This window comes from Acipenser ruthenus, chromosome 44 (genome assembly GCF_902713425.1).
Source record: "Acipenser ruthenus chromosome 44, fAciRut3.2 maternal haplotype, whole genome shotgun sequence".
Lineage (NCBI taxonomy): Eukaryota > Metazoa > Chordata > Actinopteri > Acipenseriformes > Acipenseridae > Acipenser > Acipenser ruthenus.
This window is the reverse complement of record NC_081232.1, coordinates 7,802,333-7,813,871: the sequence shown is the minus strand read 5'-3', so window position 1 is coordinate 7,813,871 and position 11,539 is coordinate 7,802,333. Positions and strand designations below refer to the sequence as shown.

Below are 11,539 nucleotides of genomic sequence, written 5' to 3'. Positions count from 1 at the left end.
AAATCAGTCATGCCAATAAAGAAATTGAGAGAGAGAGAGAGAGAGAGAGAGAGAGAGAGAGAGAGAGAGAGAGAGAGAGAGAGAGAGAGATAGATAGATAGAGAGATAGAGAGATAGAGAGAGAGAGAGAGAGAGAGAAAGAGTGGTGGACGAGGGCCCGGGAAGATCCACCAATCAGAATGCTGTATCTGGGGACTGCTGTTTGAAAACCATGTGATGTGTTTCACATTTTCCGGGGACTGCTTGTTTAAAAACCATGTGGTGTGTTTCACATTTGCCGGGGACTGGTGTTTGAAAACGATGTGATGTGTTTCACATTTGTGAAGCAAGGCAAGGTCTGGTGGCCATATCTACTAAACAGAGTGCTACACAGCTGGCTTTAAAACCACTTACTAGAGGATAAGTTGATCATAGGAATTTAAGAAGATAACTGCACTCGGACCACGCTACCAAGGACGCACTGTAAGGGGCTTTATAAAAATACTGTTACATTATCACTGTAATGATTTGTTTTCACTTTTCAAGTCTTTACATGAAAGTGGTGATTTAAATGTTATTGAACACATGTATATTCTTGCTTGTCTAGGGGTCTTTGGAGTTGGGTTTATATTAATATATTATTTTCCAGTTTGTATTGATTGTGATGGATTTTGTATCTGACATATTACAGTGAACAAACTATCATGCACAAATGAAGAGTTAGAATTATATTCACAATGGAAAAGGCATTTCGTAGGTGCGGTTGAACTGCAGAACAAAATGCCTAGTTTCCAGAGAAGATGCGGTTACAGAATTGCACACAGCGCGGTCTGCAGTACACACAGATGCAGCAGCACATTTCACTGAGAGTTTAAACCCGACACCTTCGCTGCTGCATTTTATAAAAAAAAAAATAATTAAATAAAATCTAAAACTGTAAAGATTCAACTTTTAGAAATGTGTATTATCTGCAACACAAGAACAACTTGGTTTGACATTACGCAGCGAATGAGCTTTTCAGGGTTTAAGCTTATACAAATTAATGTAAGTGAACAGAAGTGAGGTGCTTCAACACGTAGCACACATGTTTGAATTTCTTTTATATTACCGGTAAGTAACTTCCATTTATAAACCCGGTTTATATCAAGTCTTTAAGAAATCACACTGGTGGTTTTATGGTATAAAATAAAAAGTGCATTGCTTAGATGTTATTAAACTCGACTGTGTTTGACTCGATCGCATCGACAGCGCGGAAAACAAAGTCTGGATCTGCAGCTGTGCTGTGAGCTGCATGCAGCTTGGAGAGAGAGAGAGATGTAAATACTAGTTTATTAAATATTGTGTTTAAAATAGATACCTTTTCGGAACAGACTGTTACGGATGCAAGGTATACCGATATTAAAGTACGTGTTACTTATATAAAGAACATCAAATATGAAGGCTGTGTGTTTGTATCCTAATGTCCTAAAGTGAAGCCGGACTATTTTTGTAAACACAGATTGTGTTCGGAATTAAAACTTAACAAAGAAACACAAACAGCAATAAGAAAACTTCCAGTCTTCCAATAATCTACTGTGCAAAATAACATTCAAACAGATAGTTTCACTACAAACAATCCCGTGTCTATAGGCCTCACAAAACAATATTGTCACTTTCTTTCCACAAACTTCACTGCACGCCGTAGCCCCGCCCTCTCTCTCTCTCTCTCTCTCCTCTCTCTCTCTCTCTCTCTCTCTCTCTCTCTCTCTCTCTCTCTCTCTCTCTCTCTCTCTCTCTCTCTCTCTCTCTCTCATTTCAAAGGTGCTTTATTGGCATGACCATTATTCACAGTATTGCTAAAGCAATGCATACACAGTACATCACCTGAACATTAAATAGACAATAACACTGATGAGAATAATAATAATGGTAAACAAATATAAATAATAACCACGTTATTAATAATTTAACAATAACAACAATGAAATATAACAAGATTTGAACTCCTGTAGAGTGCTCACTGTTTGTCCCTCAGGCTGTGACAGGCGGCTGTGTACTGGGCTGCCAGTTGGACACAGCTGGATTCTCCGAGGAGGATTGGGAGTTTTTGAGAGTCTGGCAGGTCTGGGAATGTTTTGCAGAGATTTTTTATTTGTGGGAAGAAAGTTTCCCTTATTTCTGTGTATTTTGTACACTGCAGTAGAAAGTGCCTCTCTGTCTCTACTTGTTGGAGTTGACAGTGATGACACAGCTGGTCCTCTTTGGGCAGCCAGGTCTGCCTGTGTCGGCCTGTTTCTATGGCCAGGCTGTGCTCACTGAGCCTGTATTTGGTTAGGATCTGCCTCTGCTTGTTGTCTTTCACCCTGCTCAGGTATTCAGCCAGGGTGTAGTGTCTTTTTAGGGTCCGATAGCACTCTAATTTGCTTTATGTTTTTGTGTGTGTCCCAATAGGTGAGGTAGTTTTGTTTGTGTTGTGTTATAATTTGGTTAACTCGAATTGTCTGTGTTGGAGCAGTGCTGTCCTGAGGCTGGTTGGTGTTAGTGTGTGTTAGTGCAGTGAGCTTCAGGACCAGCTGGCTGAGGGGACTCTTCTTTTGGCTCAGTTCTTGGTACTGCAGGGCTTTACTGTGGTAGGAGTTTGGGTTGCTTTGTTTTAGATGAAGCCAAAATTTAATTGCTCTTTTTTGTATTGAGATCAATAATGGATATTGACCTAGTTCTGCTCTGCACGCGTTGTTTGGTGTTTTTCTCTGTATTTGCAGGATGTTTTTGCAGAACTCTGTGTGCAGGGCTTCTATTGGGTGTTTATCCCATTTAGTGTAATCCTGCTCTGTGAGCGGACCCCACACTTCACTGCCATAGAGGGCAATGGGTTTGATAACACTTTCAAAAATTTTGAGCCAAATTCTAATGGGGAGTTTTATATAAAGCTTTTTCTTTATGGAACAGAAAGCCCTGCGGGCCTTCTCTCTCAGTGCATTCACTGCCGGGTTAAAGCAACCCGATGCGCTGATGTTTAGGCCCAGGTAGGTGTAGTGCATGCAGTGTTCTATTGTGGTGTGAAGATGTATCTACTTTCCTGATATCTGGGTTTTTTTTCTGAAATATCATGATTTTAGTTTTGTTCATGTTTACTGCCAGGGCCCAGGTCTGACAGTACTGCTCTAGCAGTGCCAGGCTCTGCTGCAGTCCCTGCTCTGTGGGCGACAGCAGGACCAGGTCATCTGCGTAGAGCAGGAATTTAACTTCAGTATCAAGCAGAGTGAGGCCAGGGGCTGCAGATTGCTCCAACACTGTGGCCAATTCATTGATGTAGATGTTGAACAGTGTTGGACTCAAACTGCACCCCTGTCTCACTCCACGCCCCTGTGAGAAGAATTGTGTTATTTTATTGCCAATCTTTACACCACATTTATTTTCCGTATACATTGATTTAATTGTGTCATAGGTTTTACCTCCTACATCACTTTGGAAGAGTTTATAAAATAATCCTTCGTGCCAGATTGAATCAAAAGCCTTTTTGAAATCTATAAAGCAAGCAAATAATTTATTTTTATTTTGGTTTACATGTTTGTCTATTAGGGTGTGTAGGGAGTAAATGTGGTCAGATGTCCGGTGTTTTGGAAGGAAGCCAATCTGACTCTTGCTCAAGACACTGTGTTCGGTAAGGAAGGCCAGTATCCGAGTGTTAATGATACTGCAGAACACCTTCCCCAGATTACTGCTCACACAGATGCCCCGGTAGTTATTGGGGTCGAATTTGTCTCCACTCTTAAAAACAGGGGATATAATCCCTTGGTTCCAGATGTCAGGGAAGTAGCCCACACTTAGTATCAGGTTAAACAGTTTGCGCAGGGCCTCCTGCAGCTTAGGGCTGCTGTGCTTCAGCATCTCATTGGAGACGCTGTCTACCCCGCTGGCTTTCCTATTCTGGAGGGTCTGCAGTTTCTCTTTAAGATTTAATCATATTTATATTTGCAATTATTTTTCTATTTTTTTGTCTTAGAATTAAACAAAACATTTTGGAGAAGAAGGGAAAAAATATATATATATATATACACATACATACATATTTGTTTTGTAATAATTCACTAAATATTAATTATATTTACGTTTTGCTGCTGAAATCTCTACGTACAATACATATATACTTTTTTCCACCTTTCTCTTTTCCTTTCCTCCCCCTTTTCTCTCCTTTTTTTTTACAATCCTATTTAATTTTTTTTTTAATAGTAGTGACTTAGCTCATAAGTCTTGTGCAGATGAGGTTCAGGAGGTGGTGAATCTCCTCCAGCTCTGTGCTCCCAGTCCCTGCTGGTCTGCTGAGGGCCGCAGCGTAGCTGTGAGCCTGCTGCTGGGATGGCTGGGCTGGGTGCTGGAATGGGCTGGCAGGACCGGACCTGGGTCCGCTGGGCTGGGCCTGGGCTTTCTGGGCTGGGCTGGGCTGGGCAGGTGCCGGTTGTGTTGTCCAGGCTGTGGACGGAGGCTCCTGGGGGCCCACCTGGCTGTCTGTGGGCTATGCTGTGGTCTGTGGACGTTGAGGCCTCTCCTGTTGCCGTGTTGGGGGCTGGCTGGGTCTTGGCCCAGGGTGACGTCTTTCAGGGTCTTGGCAAAGATGCTGACTCCCCGCTGGTGCAGGTGCACGTGGTCGTACAGGTGTTGCAGCCCGAGGGTGGGGTGGTGTGCCAGGTGCACGTTGGGTAGTAGAACGCACCCTTGGGAGACTTCCGCGTTGATCTTCTGGATGGTGTATTGGCGGAAATCCTTTCTGGGCAGCAGGGTGGAGATGATGATTTTTGAATGCGGAAATTCCTGGGTGGCCCTCTCCGCCACTCTCCTGATGGACTTGGCCACGTTCTCCTGCTGGGCCCTCAGATCATTGGTGCCTGTGTGAATGATTATGTGTCCGGGGGAGCCGAGGGTGGACTTACACAGAGCCTCCAGGGCCTTCTCTGTGGTCGGACACCAGATCTTGGACACTGTGTGTTTTGGGAAGAGCCACTTCTCATCGATGTATTTCCCGTTGGAGTCCATCAGCAGGGCGATCTCGGTGTTGCGGTGCTTTGCAGCCGGTCTGCCCGAGGGGGTCGGGGCTGTGCCTGGGTCAGCGTGTGTGTTGGGAGTGTTCTGTGTGCTGTTGGTGTGTGTGTCAGGCTTTGTGTGATTGCCAGTGTGTCTGGCTGGGGGGCTGTCGGTGTTGTCTGTGTGTGTGTGTGTCGGTGTGTCAGTGTGTTTGGCTGGTGTAGTGTGTGTGTCAGTGTGTCCTTGCAGGCTGGGGCTGGGTGGCACTGTGCTGTCTGGGTTGCTGTGCCTCCTGCAGGGCTGTGGGGGACTGTGAGTGTGTGCAGTTGCTCCCTCAGGCTCTGTACTGTTTTGTCTCTGTGCTGCAGCTCCTCTCTCAGTCCGGTCAGTTCTCTTCTCAGGGTTTACCTGTCCTGCTGCAGCTCCTTCACCTCTGCCTTCAGTTCCCTGAATGAGGCTTTATATTTGTTCTTGATCTGACTGGTCTGGTCTTTCAACTGCTGTGTGATGTCTCTCTCTGTGAGCCTGGCCCGGACTAGCTCCCTGAGCTTTGTCAGCTCCATCTCTAGCAGGGAGAGGCTTGCCTTCATGATTGCCACTGTGCTGTGGAGCTCCGGGGGCTGGATGAGGAGGGGCTGGCTATCTCCAGGGACTGTGCTCTCCTCTGCTGGGACAGTGGGGACGGGCTGTGCTGTCAGTGCTGCGGGCAGGCTGTGTGCTGTCAGGGACAGGGCTTGCTGCTGTAGGTGTCCCTGTGTTTTGGCTCTTTGGTTTTGCAGACTCAGCCAGCTCTTTTAAGGCCAGGAAATTCTCCTCAAAAGACACCAGGCTGGCCTCACTGCCCTGTATCATGATAGTGCCGTTCTGATACAGATTTACTATGAACACTGTGTGGTGTGAGTCTGCGTCTTCCCTTATTTTCAACAGTCTCCCCTGGCAGATGCCTCCCTTTTATACATGTATATACATTTTACATATGGCTGTGTGCCAGGCGTCTGTGTGCTCAGTGAAGAGGAGCAGGTTAGTGGTGACAGTGTTTTCTCCAGCCTGGAAGCAGTCAGCAATGAGAGTCTCTGGGCTCTCTCTCAGCACTCTGTGCTTGTGTTGTTTCCTGGCCTGAGCGCTCTTCACCTCCCCAGGGAATTGGAACACAGGGCTCAGGGGGCGGGGCTGCATTACTGCACTGCTCAATGAATCCATTTCCAACCGTCAACCTCACACACCAACTGCCACTTCTCACACAGGCTAACTTTAAAATGGATTTAATTTAATGTATTATTATTATTATTATTATTATTATTATTATTATTATTATTATTATTATTTATTTCTTAGCAGACGCCCTTATCCAGGGCGACTTACAATCGTAAGCAAATACATTTCAAGTGTTACAATAAAAGTAATACAATAAGAGCAAGAAATACAATAATTTTTTTTTTCCCAAGTGTGACAAACCACAATTCAATAATACAGCAGATAATAGTGAAAGTTACATCAGGATATGATTAAATAGTGATAGTTACATCAGGATATGATTAAGTACAAAATACTACAGGTTAAACACTTGGCAGATTACAGTATTCTGAAGTACAGGATTAAATGCAGTAAAATAGGGGGCAGATAAGAGCAAAATAAAGCACATTTACATGAAGGGTGATAGTGTCCCAGGATACAGAGGAGTTTAAAATAAGGTGAGAGGCTTACCTTTTATAAATCAAAGTCCAGATAATTTGCTGTTTTCCTAGCAGTTTTTCTGTTCTTTCTTTGATTGTATACTCTGTCCTTTTTCTTTCTTTTCCTTTCTTTTTCTTTCTTTCTTTTTTCTTCTTTCCTTTCTTTCTGTCTTTCTTTTCCTTTCTTTTTTTCTTTCCTTCTCTCACTTCTCTCTGCTGTTAGTTCATCTCTTCTGGTCCTGTTTTTGTCTTTATAGTTTTACTTTATTTTTTAATGTTTTGAAATATATATTTTTTGTTAAATAGTCTCTAATTGTACCCTTTGTTTTAACTGAAATAAAAATAACGTTTCTCCAGTGTTTATTTCATTCTAAGACAATAAATATTTTGTATATTTAGGAGCTCATGTTAAGCATGTCTCTCTGTCAAATTTCTCTCTCTCTCTCTCTCTCTCTCTCTCTCTCTCTCTCTCTCTCTTTCTTTCTTTCTCTCTCTCTCTCTCTCTCTCCTCTCTCTCTCTCTCTCTCTCTCTCTCCTCTCTCTCTCTCTCTCTCTCTCTCTCTCTCTCTTTGCAATGCCTTGAAACTCTCCCCTCGCTCTCTCCAACACAGCATACATATATATCTGAAAAGACAAACAAGGAAATTAGCTGCCTATTACATAATGAACACATAGTATAAATCCTGAGTGGAGTGAATGAACACAACATGCAGCACGTAACCTGCATCAGGAGCGCCAATTACAAACAATGACACAATCACCTCAGAGAAAAAGAGAAACTCCCGATAGTTAAAAACACTACATCCTTCTATTCTAAGTGACACCAGCCTTCGGTTATTATATAATTAAGCAATGTTTTAGCAGCATGTATTCTTAAAATGCAATGTGAAGCAACGAATACGTTAAAACAGTACCAACGCTAGTCAGTACATACAAAATGAGAGAATATATATATATATATTACCACAGGAGACTCCTCCTCCTCCTCCTCCTCCTCCTTCAGGAGCTCAGCGTGCTTTACTCAATGTACTCAAGGCACAGTGTAATCACACACTCCCTGCACTGCGCTGCACCACCTGTCTTGCTCTGAAAAGCGATCTCCATTCATCATTTGAAAATACTGCATCCCAATTAAACAAAGTGACGTCCCAATTAAACAACGTCAATAGCATTGGGAAGAACCGTCTCCCAGAGTTGTATCCCATTTCAGCAGCAATCCCGATTGCTGCTTTGTACTAAGCAGTGTTGGCGTGTATTGACAAGGGTTCAAAGCTGGCATGTTTGCTGTACGCTCTGAGTCCTTCTGGAGAAATGGGGGGGAGACCCTGTGCATCCTGTAGCTGAAGTGAACCTGCAAGAGAGGCTCATGGGAAGTGTAGTTTTTCTGGTTGTGAATCTGTAGGCGTTCACAATGGCCCTTTCCTTGTGGGTTTAATTTTATGAAACTTTCCTGGAGTATATTGTCTATAACTAAGAGCGCTGTGATGTGTAATAATAATGATAAACAGACAGACGAGTCTTTGAATATTTAGTGACTCCAGTGTGTAACGTGGTATGAATTTAAGATTTCTCTTGTGTGTCGGTACAGAGATGCAGACGGAGCGTGCAAAGAGGATGGACTCTGCAGGAGAAGAAGCGTCCCTGAATTCACCTGAGCTGCCCTGGAACCAGTAAGACCCCCGATCCAGTATTGTACTCCAGGGTTTCTTTTCTCTTGGCTTCAATGTGTGCCCTTCTTGTCCTGCTCTCTGTACTGAGTTTGATGCGTCACTTTCTCCTCTTCTTGTCTTCTGTTCTGTGTCATTTTTCTACTGTGTGTGTATGTGTGTGTGGGGGGGGGGGGGGGTCTCTATAACCCTGGTGCTCTGTGTTTCTGTTTGTGTGTGTGTGTTGGAGGGGGGGGGGTCTCTGTCCCTGTGTGAAGGGCTGTTTGTGTGTGTGTGTAGGGGTGTGTGTGGGGGGGGGGGTGTGTCTGTCTGTCTTTGTGTGTCTCTGTGTGTGTGGGTGTGTTATAACCCTGGTGCTCTGTGTGTGTGTGTGGTGGGGGTCCTCTATCTGTCTGTTTCTGAACCCTGGTGTGTGTTTCTGAACTTTTTGCTCTCCTCCTGTTCAGGCTCTATTTGAAGAGAAGGACCGAGTCCAGGATCCAGTTAAGGAGGAGAGTGTGCTTCACTGGCCCTGCTGCTGTTGTTACCGGGGTATTGGCAATCCTCATACTGGCTGCTGACAGTGTGAGCAGCGACAGTGAGTTTGTGACAGTCCCGAGCTCAGTGAAGTGTACTGAGGGGCAGGACTGTATCCTGAGCTGCACCTTCAACTACACAGCTGGAGGCTGGGATGAGAAGTCAGCTGTGATCTGGAGAAGAGCAGAAACGGGGCACATCGTTCACAGGATCTGCAACAACACGGACCAGCTTGCCAATCAGCTCCCTCTGTATGTGAGCAGGACCAGCCTGTTTGATTCTGAGCTGCAGCGCGGGAACGCTTCACTGCTGCTGAGGAGAGTCAGGGAGGGAGATGCTGGAGAATACAAGTGCTCTGTTTACACTCTTAGACTGTACGGGTCGGGCCTAACTGAGGTAGTCGTGGTTCCGGCTCAACCCATAACAGCACCAGCTCATGTGACAGTCCCGAGCTCAGTGAAGTGTACTGAGGGGCAGGACTGTATCCTGAGCTGCACCTTCAACTACACAGGTGGAGGCTGGGATGAGAAGTCAGGTGTGATTTGGAGAAGAGCAGAAACGGGGCGCATCGTTCACGGTTACCATGACAACACGGACCAGCTTGACCATCCGCTCCCTCAGTATGTGAGCAGGACCAGCCTGTTTGATTCTGAGCTGCAGCGCGGGAACGCTTCACTGCTGCTGAGGAGAGTCAGGGAGGTAGATGCTGGAGAATACGAGTGCTTCGTTTCCACTCCCAGACTGTCCGGGTCGGGCCTGACTGAGGTAGTCGTGGTTCCGGCTCAACGACGCGCCTGGTGGGGTTTAGGAGCAGTTCTTCTTTGTGTGATTGCAGGGCTCTGTGTCGGTCTGTGGCTCTATAAAAAACACGCAGGTTGCTGCAGGAAATCCGACATGGCTTCTAGTCCAGCACAGGCAGTGCCGTTATCAGATGTGATCGAGGAGCCCAGTGAAGTCAGATGGCTCCCCTGCACAGCTCAATATACCCAGTTTAATTCAAGCTCCCAAAACGAAATAGTCACTTTGAATTAGGAAACGTGATCAGTGTTGAAGAGAAATTTTAAAAATCACATTGTTTCCGAGACAATTGAACTATAATCTGTACTCTCGTTGTCTTTGCACAATATCGGAACAATCCAGCAAAGAGATACAGTAGTTTATTCAAGGTGACATTAACCTCTTCAGCTCCAGGATGCACATCAAAGGAAAGAGCACTTGCAGTACCACGCCCTGCCTGCGCACGTCAAGGTTTGCCGTCTGTTCTCTGGGGTTTTTATTTTCAATCTGATCTCTTTGTATTCATGCTCTGAGGCAGGGTTAGTGTGTGTGTTTTGAAGTCGGGGAGGAGAGATGGAAATCATCAGGTGACTTTATTATCCAGTTGCATTTTATGCACAAATCCCTCTCTATCTGTGAAGACATTGACAAGAGCTGGAGACGATCAACGATCTCAAGTATATACAGAATATTTCATTGTATTATTTCTGCAGTTTTGCTTGTCTACCTTTATTTTATATTAGTATTTGATTTCAAAAAATATATGGCAGCGTACATGGATTGTTAGAAGAGGAGCGCTGAAGAGTTTGAGCCGTGTTCGGAGGATTTCTGAAAGCAGCGACAGCACTTGGAGTATCTTTTACAGTGCTGGGACAAAATACTGTGAAGCCAGAAATACTTGAAACCAAAACATTCAGTGAATCACTCCCATAAAACCTATTTTACTCCAGAAATGTGGCGGCCTGTTACATTATACGAAGTATGTATTGTCAGTGAATTTTTTTTTTTTTTTTCATATGTGAAAACCACATAATAAACACAACTCAAGAAAGAAATCTATATAAAAAATCAGAATCAATTCTACAATCATCCTCTTTAACCTTCTTTTTATTATTTTGTATTTGTTTTGTTGTTTTATTATTTATTATGTTTAAATATGAAGGTGAAAAGCCGTAGTTGTTATTGTCACACACGCTTATAAAATGAAGCAAATACAAAACAGTTGCATCGAACATGGATTATATTTTAATTATTATTATTATTTTTTTTTTAACATAGAACCCTAACTCCAAAACCAAAGAAATTCTTAGTCTTAACTCTCTGTACTATTTTAGTATATTTTAAAGAACAGAAAAATATGCTCAACTTGTTTAATAATATACTATGGAGGTTATTTTTTTGTCCTGTAAAGAAAAATCTATTTATTAGAAAAAAAATATATATTTATTTTCCTTGGTCTGTATACATTTCTGTATTCAACCTGAAACTGAACTGAGACCAAATAAACCATTAACCTTAAAGATGTTTTCTTTGTATAATATAATTAAGTACAATATGAACTTTTAGTCAAATGTTTTGACAAACAGTTTATTTCAATTTTGTTTTTATTATGTGTTTATTTAGCAGACGCTTTTATCCAAGGCGACTTACAGAGACTAGGGTGTGTGAACTATGCATCAGCTGCAGAGTCACTTACAATTACATCTCACCCGAAAGACGGAGCACAAGGAGGTTAAGTGACTTGCTCAGGGTCAGACAGTGAGCCTGTTTCTTTAACCACAGGACCACACAGCCTCCCTGAAATTCAGTTCAACTTTATACCCAACTAGTGCATGCACCACCACTAGCATTTACAGTCAATATGCCCTTGCTTTTGAATTTTCATTTTAGGTTATGGTGTAAAAACACCAACATATTCAGTTTTTC

The 11,539-nt window shown here is 43.5% G+C and overlaps 1 protein-coding gene across 2 annotated transcripts; it reads left to right on the top strand.

Moving 5' to 3' along the window:
* Positions 1–284: 284 nt before the first annotated feature.
* LOC131709676 (uncharacterized) lies at positions 285–11,308 on the top strand. 2 transcript variants are annotated; one of them, XM_059012324.1, is made up of 3 exons: positions 285–462; positions 8,242–8,323; positions 8,767–11,308. In XM_059012324.1, exons 2-3 carry the CDS (start codon positions 8,244–8,246, stop codon positions 9,866–9,868), a joined length of 1,182 nt encoding a protein of 393 aa, XP_058868307.1. In that variant the 5' UTR covers positions 285–462; positions 8,242–8,243; the 3' UTR covers positions 9,869–11,308. The 2 variants fall into 2 exon arrangements, with proteins under 2 accessions (XP_058868307.1, XP_058868308.1); XM_059012325.1 differs by lacking the exon at positions 285–462 and adding an exon at positions 1,027–1,089.
* Positions 11,309–11,539: the final 231 nt, after the last annotated feature.

Coding starts and splice junctions, on each gene's coding strand:
- LOC131709676 (XM_059012324.1), top strand. CDS start 8,244: ATGCAGACGGAGCGTGCAAAGAGGATGGACTCTGCAGGAGAAGAAGCG. Junction 8,324..8,766: donor CCTGAGCTGCCCTGGAACCA/GTAAGACCCCCG, acceptor CCTCCTGTTCAG/GCTCTATTTGAAGAGAAGGA.